Source organism: Mixophyes fleayi, chromosome 12 (genome assembly GCF_038048845.1).
Source record: "Mixophyes fleayi isolate aMixFle1 chromosome 12, aMixFle1.hap1, whole genome shotgun sequence".
NCBI classification, from domain to species: domain Eukaryota; kingdom Metazoa; phylum Chordata; class Amphibia; order Anura; family Limnodynastidae; genus Mixophyes; species Mixophyes fleayi.
The window spans coordinates 26,012,764-26,030,106 of record NC_134413.1 but is presented as its reverse complement, the minus strand read 5'-3'; the positions used below and the strand labels follow the sequence as shown (position 1 = coordinate 26,030,106).

At 40.7% G+C, this 17,343-nt stretch overlaps 1 protein-coding gene across 6 annotated transcripts in view; it reads right to left on the bottom strand.

Annotated features, from left to right (window-relative positions):
* CAPN3 (calpain 3) overlaps positions 1 to 17,343 on the bottom strand; it is a 111,831-nt gene that overhangs the window by 63,964 nt on the left and 30,524 nt on the right. For all 6 annotated transcript variants that reach the window (XM_075192442.1, XM_075192441.1, XM_075192438.1 and 3 more), the window contains exon 2: positions 1,889 to 1,958. In XM_075192442.1, coding sequence (XP_075048543.1) covers positions 1,889 to 1,958 — 70 coding nt within the window. The remainder of the gene's footprint in view (positions 1 to 1,888; positions 1,959 to 17,343) is intronic.

Sequence of the window (17,343 nt, the reverse complement as noted above, 5' to 3'; positions counted from 1 at the left end):
CGGTTCTCGGAGAACCGGACCCGCCCATCTCTAATTCAAATGGAAATGTTTCTTGAGATTCTCTTGTACTTCAACCTGCGTGCAATTTCCGTCTGATGGATCAGGCCCAAAGTGTGAAGATTCTCTTACTTAACTAAATCTAAACATCACAAACATCGGTATAATGGCAATACGCCCAGTAGGCAAATTAGTGTAAAAAGACAGATGTCCTCACATAGCTTTTCAGTAGATAGAAAGCCAATTACTGTACAAGTGTCCCTTTCAATTTTAACACACAGGCAAATAGTCTAAACTTCTTTGAGTTTGTAAAGCACCAATGTAGTTTATTTTAAGAAAATGACTAATATAGATACTTGTAGTTAATTACCTAGCGCTGTTGAATTAGATCACTTAATCTATTTGCGTGCCGTGGTTCATATTTTAAAAACCAACTTACTTGTGATATGTTATCCTCCCAAGTAGTGAGGTGATCGCTCATGATTATAACTGCATTTCAGTGGGTTTTTCAGACATAGTTGTGAGGGTAGGGTTTAGCAAAAAATGAAGACCCTTGACATTTGGTTGCAGGCTTAATGGTTTGATGAAAGTTGGTACAAAAACTCATATTTCTTTTGTGCTAGATATATTTAGATTTGTACTGGCAAGCACAAGTGCTGGCAACAATTTTGTTGATTTCATATGTCAATAAGCCCTTGCTTACATAATGCAAATTGAGGCTGTATTTAAATTACTAGAAAGAGTAGCTGCATTGAAATGTTCCTGTTGACATTCAACATGAACCTTAGACAAGTATTCAATGCAGAGTTGATCTTGGCATAAAATTCTGTATATCCTAAATAAATACCTCTATATAAAAAAAAAAATCTTATATTAAGAAGCTTCGCTTGCCCATGCCTATAAACAAATGATTGATCATATATGTGCATGGATCTCGGTTTTTTTAAAGGAGATCTCCAGCTAATTTTTTTCTTCCAATAAACCCTCTTTCCCCTTAGCAGTAGAAATGAAAGATATCAAATGATTGGACAACTCCATCAACAATTTTTCAATAGAGACAAATACCCCCAGCACACTGCTATAGCCAGCAACAGATCTGCTATTTCTACTGTAGATAAAAATGCAAAAGTCTCAGTTGCACACATTTGCAAATGTATGTTGAAGCCACCCACCACGCCAAGGTGCTTTTGCTAATAGGGTGGTCCTACTCTAAACAATGAGAGTCCCATATATTTGGGCCATACATATGTGTTTTTAAATTGAGAGCTAACTTACCAAAGAGGTACCCCAGAGACCTCCAAATAGCAATCCAATGTCAGTACTCCCCCTCAGCTACTGACACCAACATGCCTCTCAGACAAATAAGGGTGCCTCCCACCCTATTAGCAAAAGCACCTTGGCGTGGTGGGTGGCTTCAACATACATTTGCAAATGTGTGTAACTGAGACTTTTGCATTTTTATCTACAGTAGAAATAGCAGATCTGTTGCTGGCTATAGCAGTGTGCTGGGGGTATTTGTCTCTGTTTTTTCCTTTTAGGATAACCCCACCCTTTCATGCACCTGTTATAGCCTATAAATTGATTTGAGCAACTACCAGTTTTTTATTTTTAATTTTTCAATAGACCCAGTTTACATTCAGATTTGCCCCAGCTGGTAGCCTGGGAGAGATGTGAGGTGCAACTTTCATGAACCTGAGCTTAAGTGTCCCTGTGTTCTAGCAAAGGAAGGCATATTTGGGGGCAACATTATCAGTTCACTATTTATTTTTCAGCTGAAAATAACTAAAACCGTTTACGGCGTTATATTACACCAATGTTATGTTAGAAGCTGGATTTCTATAAATTAAATACCATGATAAATGTACTTTAAGCATACTTCATTCTCTCTTACCTAAGTCTCCTTGACAGATATCTGTTCTGTTTGCACCTCCTATTATGAACTGTGGATTTTCGCATATTTCCTGCAGACAAGAGAAGTGACACACTGTGAACAATATACATACAGTAAATGAAATAAATACAAGTATTCTAAAGGTGAAATAAATAAAATAATATACACATTGTTGGAAATATTTAGCAAACCCTGGTAATTTCAGAACTATGCAATACACTCCTACATATAACATGTATATATTTAACAATCTGTCCAGCTTTCTTTTGCGTAGAGATGACATATGTACATAAACCTGGCATGTCATAGGTCTGAGTGAAAAGTATACATCATCATACGCATGTGGAAATCATGGTCGAAGTGGAAATTTAGAAGTGGCGCTATGAAAAATGTAATGAGAATGTAAATGAGTGGAATTTGATAGTTTTACAGTGAAGGAAGTAGGGTAAGTGGCGGTATGGCGTACCACTAAATACACCCCCAGTTCGACCACTGATCATACATGAATATTGGTGGAGTCATATACACAAAGGGGCAAATTAATTCACCATCACAACTTTCCCAATCTGCACTCTGAGCCACATTTACTCCTCTTGTTTCAGCTGTGCCCTCTTCCACTTAGAATGTAAGCTCTGTCGAAGTCAGCATATTGGATAAAGTCATTTCAATTTAAATCGAGCAAACTTGGTTGTCTTTGTTTGAAAAGATGCGTACGGTACGCTACGGCGTGAAAGTGCACGCTACGGCGTGGAAGGGCGTACGCAACTGCAACACGTGGCAACAACAGTATTTAGTCTTTTACATACATTCGCACAAACACGCCCACTTGTAAAATAGTACACATTAATGATAGTTGCAATACATAGTCATTTATGTCGAAATACAGTAGTATTTATATGTAATATTATAAGTTATAGGCATATCAGTAAAACATATGGTACACGTTGAAGGAATCTAGTCATGTGTGGTATCATACTAATCCTCTTCGCATTTGCAACTGTCCGGTTCACTCTGCGAAGAAATCGCAGAGCGCATACGCAAGTTATTAATGTTAAGGAATTATGGACTATTATGATGACTAATCGTGGCGGGAAGATCAGAGCTCATCCCCTGGAGAGATGACCCCCTCCTTTGGATTCCTGAGCTTAAACTAGCCTATGATCAGCAACTCCCTGGACCCTCCTGATGCCTGGACCAATAGAAGCAAGCCACACCTTTGCATTGTTTTACTGTATCTCTGCATATAAGCAGCAGCTCCTCATCCAGAGTTCAGTCACCTAGACCACAGACTTCAGGACTGAATGACTGTTCATCGGATCCAGAGCGCCTGCGATAAGTAACGGCTGTACTTGCTATTATTTTGCTAAGATATATATACTGCTACTTTTTGAGAATAAATCTTTGTGCGTTGGAAACACAAATCGAGATTCGACAATCGTTATTGGATAGCGACAAAACGCTCATAACAGCTCTCTAATGAGCAGGGTCCTCCATACCCTTGGTTTTCATGTCTCCATTTATTTTGTCTACCTTGTATGTTCCTGTTTTATGTATGTAAAGTTTTCCCTACTGTACGGCTCTGAGGAGCTCTGTGGCTCCTTACAAATCTATGATAATAATAACAATAATGCTTGTATAGGTGATGGAGACAGCTGACTGAATCACACTACTGTGTTTATTGAGAATGGCCAGGCGGCTTAACAACAGCAGGGCTTAGTGAAGGAATCCCAGGTTTGGAAATGAGGTGATCACGTGATGCTAGATTAAATCTTTGGCCACCCCACTGGTGATAAGTCTCCTATCATGGTATCATTTCTATACCTTTTAATCTTTTGGCCAGTCTCAACAAACTCACTAACTCCCATGTTGCTGTTTTTTTCCTTTAGTGATGAAGCAGAAGGTAACACATGATGACACATTATTTTAGCACAGCGGCATTGAAAATGCATAGCAACAATAAACAGTGATTGCAAACACTTCAGGGAAGTTAACACCCATTTCCTATTGCTACTGAATTATGATCTGCATTTTTCATCATATACAATAATGAGTGCTTCCTCTCCCATAACTGTTATTTGCATATTGAATATAACATACTTTTTTGTTTTTCTATACTTTGTGTTGCTACTTTTTTTTGATACTGGAGAGATTACTTCCACAAGTTCTAATTTTGACCCAGTTTCTAATAATTTCTCCATTGAAACATTCCTTGGAGTGTTAACAAGAGATACGGATCCTTGCATAAAGAAAAAAAGACAATCACAGCTATGTTAAAGAAATGAAGAAAGAATTGTCTGATACAAAAGGTTGCTAACAGCTTATTTATGATCCTACATCTGCATACAAAAAAGGTGATTGATGCTATAATTAGCTTAGGTGTTAATAACAGATTTATTGACCAAGAAATGACAGAGTTCATGACACAGACTCATCCTACGATTCCAATACTCTACACCCTCCCTAAAGCTGGGTACACATTACAGAAATTTCGACCAACTTTTTATGCCGAGCAATTTTACATGCGATTGATGGTCCGATCGCTCGGTCCATGGACTGCATACACACTAGCCTTGTTTAGGACGATAAAGGGAAGAGCGGACGTCCCTTTAGCGACTTTTTACAGCCATGTTGTCGTGAGCAATGACTGTAGTTTCGTACTCACTGTTGTGGATCGGTGGAAAGTTTATACACACTACACAACGGAAACGAGATTGGAACGAAAATATTAAACGGTATGACCAACCAAATGAGGCGACAATCGTCCATTTGGGCAGACTTTCGACCATCGTGTCACTGCACACACTAACCCGACTTTTGAACGAGTGGTCCTATGTCGGCTGATTGAGCCGATTATTGGACGAAAACAGTGTAGTGTGTACCCAGCTTTAGATACAGAAGTCTTACAGATGCCCTGGGGCATCCACAAATATCTGCCACAAATCACTGTGCCAGCCTTTATTACAATATGTGGATCTATATTTGCAACTTACTGTCAAGCTCTCAAAAAAATTATTTAGCTGATACAGCTGATACCATTGATTTTTTTTAAATGGATTGCTCAGTTTGAACACTTCCAACATGGTTGGCTATTGGCTACCATGGTTGCTGCCAGCTTATACACATCCTACATGGGCTGGGGATGGAGGTTTGTAGAATGGCTCTTTGTGAGAGCAGAGCTTATGTGGGTTCTCCACCAGATTATTTGATGTTGTTGATTGATATCATACTACATAAAAAATATTTTCTTTCCAAAAATGCATTTTACTGAAAACGGAAAGGAGATGAGGTCTAATATAGGCCCATTGTATGCCAATCTGTTTATGCCACACTGTGAACTCAGTAACATCTACTCCTGATTTTTCAGGGACATACTGATGTATGTTAGATACAACAATCTCCTTTTATATGAGGTGGTGGTGTGGACAAACTATGTAGTTATATAGATAAGCTAAATAAACTACCGGGTTCCATCAGGCTCAGTCTCTCTTACAGCCCATATGTAATTAATGTATTTAATTACATATTTTCTGAACACGTTGGGACTATGCTCATGTTCCGTGCTCTTTATTTAAATCACAACGTGCGTGCAGGTTGCATTTCGATTTGAATCAGAGCCTATATCTTCTGGGGTATTAAACGAAGAATATCAATTAGGATGTGCATGAGACTTTAGTTTTCATTTTGCCATCAACACAAGCCTCTTTATAAAGATTTATTTTTAACAAAGGGGTTTCGAGCTAGTGCAAGTCAAGATGTTGAAATTTTTCTAAGTTTAATCACAGCAAGTGAATTCTGTATCATAAGTATAGAACCTGAATGTGTAGAATATGGATACATAAGTGGAGTACTAGTAGCCTGCATGTAGCAAATTATTGGACTAATTGTATAATTTTCGCCATTGATTATATTTTCTCACATGCGAGTGTTGAAATGCTGCCAATGTGTGTAGACTCCTTATCTCAGCACGATTATTTCAACCACTTATGTGTATGAAATGTGTGCGCAGACGACTAGAGCCCTTAGATATTATAGAGTGTTTTTTCATCGGCCTGCATTTGTATGTGATATGCCCCATAAGGACGCTGATGTTTGAGTTTGCAATTTAACTGCTGGGCTTATTTATGAGGTACTGTCTGTGATGTGCTCAATATGCTTTATTGGCCTTGACTCTATAGTCACGATACTTTGATACTCATCAAACTCCCCCCTCTATACTCAATGCGGCCGCAAGACTCATCTTCCTCTCACGCCGCTCCTCCTCTGCCTCCCCTCTCTGTCTTGCCTTACACTGGCTCCCCTTCCCCTACAGAATCCTTTTCAAACTCCTCACCACCACTTACAAGGCTCTCTCCAACTCTACTGCCCCTTATATCTCTAACCTCCTCTCCATTCACACTGCCGCCCGCTCCCTGCGCTCGGCCAATGATCGCCGCCTCTCCTCCACTCTGATCACCTCTTCCCACTCTAGAATACAAGACTTCTCCCGAGCTGCCCCCCTTCACTGGAACGACCTCCCTCGCTCCATCCGTCTCTCACCCAATCTGTGCTCCTTCAAGCGGGCACTTAAAACTCACCTGTTCCTTAAGGCCTACCAACCATCCACTTAACCTCTCACCTCTTCTGTTTCTCCCCTGGCTCCTCTTCTCTCCCCTTTGCTTCACTGGCTCCCTCTTGTGCCTGATTTTGTTTACCCTCCCTTAGTATGTAAGCTCGTATGAGCAGGGCCCTCTTTCTTTCTGTCTCCATATCTGTTCTTCCGCTCCGTCTTTACAGTATTTGCCTGCCTGGAGTTTCTGAAGTTCTGGTACTTTGTGTTTATTGTTCTGTATTGTTTTACCCTGTATAGTCTACTGTTTGTGCCGTGTACGGCGCTGCGGAAACCTTGTGGCGCCTAACAAATAAACGATAATAATAATAATAATAATAATAATAATAATAATAATAATAATATGTTGGGTCAGAACATCACAGAGCACTATATGGAATAACATAACAGTATATAGTGGTACATGCGCATACTTGCCAACTCTCCCGGAATGTCCGGGAGACTCCCACATTTTTCGAGAGTCTCACGGACTCCCGGGAGAGTGTGGAAATCTCCTGGATCTGCCCACTTCACTAGGAAGTGCACACTTCCTAGTGAAGTGGACAGAATTAGGTCCCAAATGCCAGGAATCGCGGCATTTGGCCCCGCTCCCACTGTCAAATGACGCATTTGAGTCATTATGTCATGGGGGGCGGGGCTCCAAAATGCGCTTCATTTTGGACCCGCCCCCATGACATAATGACGCAGGCTCTAGGAATCGAAGATTATAAAATTGGTAAGTATGGTACATGGTATACAAGAGCTATACAAGGAGCATATGGTTAGGCCTCACATTGTAAGTCCTATTATGTCACTTCTCTATGCCCCTATGGTAGATGAAGGCATAAAGCTGTAGCAACATTCAAGCAATCTTAACCCTTTTCCAGAACTTTGCTGTGCAGATGATAGCATGTAATTCTATCTTCAAGATAACTTAGGGCATATACTCAGCTGACAAGTTACAGCATGTCCCTTGGCATTAGGGTTGTTAGATGGATCATATCCACTATTTGGCATGAAAATAGAATTTGCACGTTTACCTAAACCACCTGAGGCCTCTCGGCAACTGAAATCAATCATCATTCTTTATTCATTGCTTCAAAGGCAACAAATTACTTTTAACCCTGTGCATGTCTGAGCCAAATAATATGCCTGGAATAATTGATGTCCAACAAGCTGGCAGTCACTAAAGAAAAAAAAGACATTCTAAGGAGAATGATGCTTCTCTATCTTAGGCAGTTAAAAAAAATAATAAAGAGATTGTGTGATTGGCTTCCCAGTCTCCTACATTAACAATTCAAGTGACGTCAAAGCAATCTAAATTACATGTTTGCTTTGTGACTTTTTTTGTTTTGTACTACATCGGTACAGTTTGTCATTTAATGTGGTGGCTTAGTGGTTAGCACTTCTGCCTCACTGGGTCATGAGTTCGATTCCCAACCATGGCCTTATCTGTGTGGAGTTTATATGTACTCCCTGTGTTTGTGTGGGTGCTCCAGTTTCCTCCCAACATAAGAGTAGGTTAATTGATTGCTATCGAATTGACCTTAGTGTGTGTGTGTGTGCATGTGTGTGCGTGTGTGTGCGTGTTAGTTAGGGAATTTAGACTGTAAGCTCCAATAGGCCAGGGACTGATGTGAGTTCTCTGTACAGTAATGTGGAATTAGTGGCGCTACATAAATAGCTGATGATGATGATTTTCCATTACCAGTAGGAATGATTAACCAGATAGTGCCATTATGACATCAAAATAATGTATTTCCAAACTGTTTGGAGCTGAATATAATTTTTTACACCAGAATGTGGAATTAGAAAATTTTGTGTGGTATAATAAATGGAATCATGGAGTTTCTTATTGCTGTGTGCAAAGTAAAAGATACACTTCACTGTGCAAGATCCAAAATAACAACAACTGGTACCTGCTCTATTCGGAGCATGGACTTTAAACAATGGGATGTCACCATTGGATGAGAACTGGGTTGTCATCCACACAGGGCTGCCCTCAGGAATTGTGGGGCCCAATACAAATGAAACAGGCAGTGCCCCCCAACCCCGCATCTGCCCCCTCAAGAGGATGACTACAGAGTCCTTCAGTGAGACTATTGACAGGAAATTTGACATGTCTATGAAAAGCATTTTCCCCTACTATCACAACTATCCCAAATATCTTCTGGTGTGGTACGCACCTGACACACTTCTGCTAAAAATATTCAGAAATATATATTTATCTAAATAGACTAACTTGTATTGCAGATTAAATGTCCATATAACAGTTATGTACATGTTGGTTTGCCCTTTAAATAATATGTTAAATTAGCCCGTGTTGCTATAATGTGCACATACACACGCCCCCTCTGCCCAGCAGCTTTACACACACACATGCCCCTTCTGCCCAGCAGCTTTACACACATGCCCCCTCTGCCAAGCACCTTTACACATACACATGCCCCTTCTGCCCAGCAGCTTTACACACACACACACATGCCCCCTCTGCCCAGCAGCTTTACACACACACACACACACATGCCCCCTCTGCCCAGCAGCTTTACACACACACACACACATGCCCCCTCTGCCCGGCAGCTTTACACACACACATGCCCCCTCTGCCCAGCAGCTTTACACACACACACACACACACACACATGCCCCCTCTGCCCGGCAGCTTTACACACACACATGCCCCCTCTGCCCAGCAGCTTTACACATACACATGAATTCTATGAATGAATGATGCAGTTACAGTGAGTTGTATGCAATGTGACAGCCTGTACATACACCGCACAGGCTGTCTGCATAGCATTCCCACTGGACCACCAGGCATAAAGTAGGAGAAAAGAAAAGAAAATCGGTGGTGTGCAGCGCAGGCCCCCTTGTGAGTTTGAGCCCCATACGCTAGTACCCCCCGTACTCCCCTGATGGCAACCCTGCATCCACAGACAGATTGGTACGCACACCAGTAAGCACAACACCCTCCTGCCATGCTTACCCGGCTTCCCTTGTTCCGCTGGCCCTGTCGGGAGGTCTCAGTGTCATGTGAGGAAGTTTAAGTGGCATGGGGAGAGGGGAAGGTTTCAGTGGCATGGGGGTATATTTGGGATCTGAGGGCATGTGATAACATTTCTGGGGGTTCGAGGGCATGCAAATCTATTTTAGAGCAAGTGGTAGCTCTGAATGACACGTGGTGGAATTTTGGAGCAGGTGGCTTTTTGGAAGTTGGCGGCCACACTTGACCCTTGAACTATATTGGATGAGCCATCACTGCAGTGTTTTTTTGTTTTGTTTTTTGGAACACTTTGTATACTCCTTGATTGGGAAAATCAATTTAAATTTAATAATCAACCAACTCTACTTTGGCCCGTGGATTCCATTGTGTTCAGTAAACACTTAAGCAAAGACCTTCTGCAGAGCGCCTTTGAAAGCAGACAGCTTGTTGGCTGGTTTCCAAATACTACAAGTCAGCTGCTGACATATCCCGTAGCACTGGCATTTCTCACAGTTGTCTCCATTCTCAAGTTGTACATACACTTGCTATCTGTACACACTGGGCCGTAACTTATTTCCTACATTTTAATTAATAACAGTGGGAAAGGAAAATAAGTGTTAAAGTCTGTTTTCATTCTGAAGCCAGCTCCTTGTCTGTGACTGAGTGTCTTTTAGTGTGAAAGTGTGTATTATATTTAATATTGGTTTGTTTAAAAGAGCAGAAATATTTAACTCTGTTGTATAATATTTCTAAATGGCAATATATTTTATATAAATAAAGTTACAGTCATCATGATCATCTTCCCGATAAAGCTTCCAGACTTCATTGGAATAACGCTCAGCCATTTAATAGTGCAATTAAACTACTTGTCAAAAAAAGGCTTTACAAAAGAAGTTTTGAGGTCAAATGTCATTCAGGGAAGTACTGACGTTTTTGTATGATATAAAAAAAAAATACATAGTAACACTGAGAGAGTGACCCTCGCTATTTTACATGCCCCTTCGATGATGACACTGTGGATGGGGACATGGTCAGCCACAGAAGAATCCCAGCAGGTTCTCTAGGTGATGGCTACAAGATGAATGGCACATGTACAGCTCCATTGTGTGCAATGGAGTGTGCATATGGCCAATAAGCGATGCGTCCATGTGCGAGTCCTAAGGACGATGGGAGGACAGGTCTCTTTTTCCACCTGGATAGCATGGACTGTACCTCAGCAAGTATTTTCCCTACTCCCCCCTATCCTCCTCTTCCCCACAATGGAGCTCATAGATGGGCAAGCATATGGGAATATATAAGGAATGTGTATAAGAATATGGGATAGATATGGAAGCATTATATTTGAAAGACTGCAAGGAGCTGCCAGGATGCCGAGAAGTTTATACCATGCGGAATAGGAGTTAGTTACATAACGCCAGCAGTAATATCGTATTGAGTAACAGATGTATGGAAGTAATGATATATATTGGGACCAAACAGTGATATGCATTGAATGCAAGCTGTACATACTAGGATAGTGCTGTGCCACACGCTGAGCTAATGCTGTTAACTTGACAATTGTATTGGAATCTGGGATACACACACACACACACACACACACACACATACATGCATGAAAAGGAAACTTAATACACATTTAAGAGATCAGTAATGGAAGTTAATGCACAGATATTTCATAATCTATGTTAAACTGTTATATGTTCAGTGTGTAAGATTATGGTATTGAAAATACGTTGTAACATTGTTGAATAAAGTAAAATGTATTGTGATTGTGGTTTTTTTTAAGTTTTATAGTAAATATTGAATAAAAAAAACCTTTGAGTATTGTATCAAATAGCGGTTAAGAATCAGCAATTTGTGACCAATGGTCAAATTACTGTGTTTAAATAAACACTTTATATAGAATATTATAAAAATCTATTTAGTTCTGTTACACTTTTGCATACGTATCATCAATAAACAGCTTTCAGACTGTTCATGCCCCCAATGTCCGGGAGACTCCAGAATTCTGGATATGTATCCCGGACTCCCGGGAGAGCAGGCAATTCTCCCGCATTCTGTCCCCGATGGGCCTCATTTCAGGACGAATCACATCATTTTGGCCTCGCGCGGGGGGACAAAATGATGGGATTCGCCATGTCTCGTTCCCCCCCTTCCTCCACACCCCCCTGTTCCGAGATCTCCAAGAGGGAGACAACACAAAGTGGGCAAGTATGACTGATCATAAAACATGTAACACACAAATGCAATCTAGTTCCCCGAGATCAAACATTCAATAGGGTTAACACACTGCTCTCTACCAAACAAAGTGTTTCATAGCCACACTTCAGATAGTCACTATAAAAGCAGGCCTGTGTATGCGTTCTAGAGTACCAATCACATTACATATTAAAGGAGACATCCATTTGTATTAAATAAATTACTAATTTGCCCCCAAATTAGAAAAAAAAGACTTCAACGGTCTATGGAACCCCTGCCATTTTCAGTTTAGGTTAATAACACAGGAACCCCAAACCTATTGGCAGTCTTCATAAAGCACATTAGCACTTGTGTGGCTGAAACTTGGTATGTACACTATTCTGCTATATGTACATGTAGATGAGCGCTCAATCCATCCATGTGTAACCAAATGTGCTGTAACAACAATCCTGCACCCTTCAAATATAGACGTATTTAAAAAAGGTACAGTGCTTATAACTAGAGAGAAAGGTTTTACAAAGAAAAGGCATTGATGATGCTACTCTGCAGTTATATATAAAATGAAAAGCAGAAATTAAACAATAACTAAAACAGTCAAGATTCTGTTTAAAGATTAGTTATATTACAAAGACCTCCCACATCCTACTTACACATGCAAGGAGGTGTTAACTTATGGGGAACAATTCTACTCATTTGTATCACATTATTGAAAGAGAAAGTTTACTTCTTTTCTCTCTCTATGGTACATATTTATGAAAGGCTGAAATACCCGACTGGGCTACAGGTTTTACCCGTGTTGTCCAATATATTAAAGGGGCTTCTGACGGCGCTAACATTATGAAAACCCTGTCAGCGGTAAGAAGGCTTCCCCAATGCCTTCATACTGGAAAGCCTATTTATCAAGTATCAAGCCGGCTCATGCATGCGCTCCCCTACGGCAAACGGCCCAGCGAAGAAGTTAACTTCAATTGCTAACAGAATTAACAGATGTTCTGTCAACAACAAAAATTCCAAATCAGGGACTGAAGGAGTAAAGTTGTGGTCAAATAAAAGGTTTGTCGTTAAATCAACTTTGGCACAAAGCAATCCGGGAGGGGCTCCGTCATAGGGGGGTCCAGGATGTCACGTTTAGCCACGCCCCCACCCTCTTCACCATCGAAGAGGGGAGGCTGCCCTGCTCTCGCGGGAGTCCGCAAGAACTCCCAAAAATTCGGGAGAGTAGGCAACTATGCATTAAATATCCATGAACAATAACAGAACGCCTAGGCACCAAAAACTACCTATAATTTGTACGGTGAGACTCCTACGCCTGGCTTTAAATAGGATTTGGTGCCAAGAGTATAGAAACAGTATGAACAATGCATGTGCATAATGCTGTGCATTTCTGCATAGAAATCTGCATGTGGGCAGCAATTCTGCCTCATCGCTAGGGTCATGGGTCTATGGCAACCAGGGCTTTATCTGTGCGTGGAAACTGAAGCATCCAGGGGATCACACAAACTCCACACAGTCCAAAAACAGACTGACAGTATTTTGACAAAATAAATGGATGGTAGTTTATGTACATGTATGTGGTAGGGAATTTTGAATGTAAGCTCCAATGATGCGAAGGATTACATATTCTCTATACAGTGCCACTTAATGTGATTGGAGGTATATAAAACAGCCTTATTCTGGCAAACAGTGTATACTTTAATTACATCTGTCCATGCTGCCACTGAAAATGACCTAGTCTGCTGGGTCCAGAAGCCTCTACTAAGCTGCACATATTTACTGATATAACTCTAATTTCCTTTCCAACAGTGAACTTTAAGTGGCCAATATGAGTGCGGGCCGAGCGGGACTAGGGAGGGGGGGGGGCACTTGCCCCAGGCCCCTCTCGGGTCTCCCCCCGATGCCCTAGTCCCAATGCCAGAGACAATCATTAGTTTCATGCATTCATTTTTAAATGGATGAGGCTAATCTTTCTGTACAGACTCCCCTAGAAGGCTCAGCGGAAAGATTAGCCTCAGGTATTTAAAAATAAATGTATGAGAGTAATAAATGTCTCTGGCAGCCCCACAGTACAGTGCTCAGAATGGTAGTGTATTCACTACCTGTCTGAGTAGCAAGGAGTGCATAGTGAAGCTGCAGGACAGAACTACTAAAGGTAAGTGATAAGCATGAAAGGGGGAAGAAGGGGGTCCCTGCAATGAGACCCATGGGAGAAGAAGAGGGATGCAATGAGACCTATGGGGGAGGAGGAGGTCCCTGCAATGAGACCTATGGGGGAAGAGGAGGGCTGCAATGAGACCTTTGGGGGAGGAGGGGGCTGCAATTAGACCTATGGGGGAGGAGGGGGACCCCACAATGAGACCTATAGGGGAGGAGGGGGTCCCCACAATGAGACCTATGGGGAGGAGGGGGTCCCCACAATGAGACCTATGGGGAAGAGGAGGTCCCCGCAATGAGACCTATGGGGGATGAGGGGGTCCCCACAATTAGACCTATGGGGGAGGAGGGGGTCCCCACAATGAGACCTATGGGGGAGGAGGGGGACCCCACAATGAGACCTATGGGGGAGGAGGGGGTCCCCACAATGAGACCTATGGGGAGGAGGGGGTCCCCACAATGAGACCTATGGGGAAGAGGAGGTCCCCGCAATGAGACCTATGGGGGAAGAGGAGGGCTGCAATGAGACTTTTGGAGAGGAGGGGGCTGAAATTAGACCTATGGGGGAGGAGAGGAGGGGGCTGAAATTAGACCTATGGGGAGGAGGTGGGGGGCTGCAATGAGACCTACGGGGGAGGAGGGGGCTGCAATGAGACCTATGGGGCGAGGAATGGGCTGTTATGAAATTTTGGAAAATAGGGCTCCCCTGTACTAAGTGCCCCAGACCCCCCAAAGCCTTAATCCAGCTCTGAATGCAGGTCAGAAGAAGATCAGACACCCAGTGGATATTACAGATATATGAACAATAACTTTTCTTTTTAATGCACTCATAACTCTCCTATGTCAGGAATCTACGCTTGGAGCTGATGGTCACCTGGGTATGCCTAGGGGTAGGCATGGTCCTCAGTTGTGTGCAGAGTAATGCTCAATAGTACATACTTAAAGGTAATGATGGGGGGGTCCTAGCATGCTATCTTTAATGTAACATTTTGCCTCAATTTCATTGTGTCATGCTTGGCTCCATGTTTGTTAAGTGCTTGCACAATAGTTAGGTGATTGCCTCAGTATCTTAAAGACCAATGCACCATAATGAACCCCACTATGCCTTCTATCAGTTGCTCCTTTGGCTTCTTATTACCCCCTCCCTTTAGAATGTAAGCTCTCATGGACAGTGACCTTTTGTCTCATGCTTGCCCCTCTCCGTCCTCCTCGCGGATTTGTCTTATGCTGAATTATTTTTGGAAGCCATGCAATTGTTTTCTGTTAATTGCATCCATGTATTATTCTATTTGTCTGTACCCAATTTTCTTATCAGTATGTACTTATGTAATTTTGTTGTATGTGCTAACCCCCTATATATGGCGCTTCAGAAACCTTGTGGGACCTTATAAATAAAAGATAATCTATGATAATTGGCATATTGTTTGACAATAATCCTTCATTGACATTCAATATTCATAAATAATCAATATACGGTGTAAAATTTCATATAGCATTATACTCATTTGTGAATTTCTGTTTTCTGCAATTCATATATACTGTATATTCGAATTGAGTTTGTTGATAAAATGGAGGCCTGCCAGAGTTCACTGGAAAAGCCACTTTATAAATGTGCTTATCAGTTTGGAATGCATTCATAATAGACAAAACACTAGGATAGCTCGTGTTATCCCTGTGTGCCCCCTTTTGTATTTAATTCTGTCAGCTTTCCATTGAAGTTAAGACCTAACCATTTTCCATATTATAAAACACACACATGTGCACACACACACACACACACACACACACACACACACACACAGTGACATAGTGACATAAGACATCTCAAACCTTGGTTACTTAGCTTTTACAAGCCATTGTGCATTCGCCATGAAAAATATTTCCTAATATGTCCAGCAAGTGGGTTGTGCTTTAAATACACAGTGACAAAATTATATGTATAATTATTGGTTCCTGTCATTACAAAAATAAACCTCAAACACCTTTTATCAAATAATTAAAAAAAACAACAACTTAAATTGGACAATGGTAACATTCTGCAAAACAAATACTACTTAGCCTTGAACAGATTTTATATATATATATATATATATATATATATATATATATATATATATATATATGATTTATGATTAATATCAAACGGGCCTAATTACAAAACAACTATTGTAAATACAATTTAATCACTTCCTGCAATAATGCTGCTTTGAACGCTGAAAGCAGATTTAATGAAAACAAAATGATAGAATGATACATTTAGTATTTTACTATTTAGGGTGGTTGCTTATATATGGCGGATAATATTTTTCTAATCTACAGTATGGAGGAGGTTATGTAAAGACATGTCATTTATATCAGGTATTATTAACCCTGAATCTTCTCTTTCCAAACATATTTAGCACTACCAAGTGATCAACCTCATTATTAGCTCTGTTTTAGAGGAGAGGGAATTCACAACCACATAACAATATTTATGGCAATGTGGCCAGGGGACCTGGTAACAGCAGGATATACCTGGTTGTAAGGTGTATCCCAGGGTAGGATGTGAGGTGATCATGTGATGTCCACATAAATTATTTGGTGTCTTCTTGGACCTTCTAACTCATTGCTGCTGTGTCCTCCAGTCTATTGCTAAAAATATTGCAATATATCCAGAGGTCCCCCCCCTTTAATACTATTGTGCAAAAATCCCCAAATTTCTTCATCCATTATATAATTTTTTTTAAAAAAATTAAATATGTCATTAAACAGTAATTATTAATTACGAGTTTAACAAAAGAAAAATAGGATTCAGAAACAAATTTTGATTACCAGCCAATAAAGGTTAAGAAGCCCTGGTTTATATAGCTTTTGTTCACAGGTTTAATCAATCTATTAATATTACATTTATATTATAAGTATATAATAGTACATTTAATAACTCACTTTATATACAGCATACACCACATATCTTTATTTATCCAATATCAAGTTCCTCAAATAAATTACACTGATATTCTAAAGAAAACGATAAAACAGTTTTCTTTTTTTTACTTTTTAAAGTATTCAAAAATTATTTTATTTTATTTTATATACAGGACATCGTACCAGTATCTGTTTCAACAGATTAATACAGACACTGGTAAACAGATCAAACTTCACACAGGCACAGAATGGGTAAACATTTAAGTCAACATCCAACCTTTGGTCTTTTCCAGGTGATGTTCTTCACTTTCGTGGCTTTTTGACCAAACTCTTTGTAGCCCAGAGACTGGCCTCCGGCTGGGAAGATGTCATCTTCAAACAATTTCTTCTTGCTGCCATACTCCTTTCTTAATGCAACAAAGTCCTGTCCCTCAAACTTCAGTGGTTTGATGAGGGATCCTTCTCCATTCCGACGATCTCTTTCCCGGATCACCCGGTCACAAAAGAACCCCGAAGGGATAAAAGGCATGGCTTCGTACAGGATTTGGTGGGTGGCACTAGTAATCAGCCTCTTCAATGTGTACTAGGCATATATCCAACGAGATAATTCCCTTTTGGCTACAACGTGGT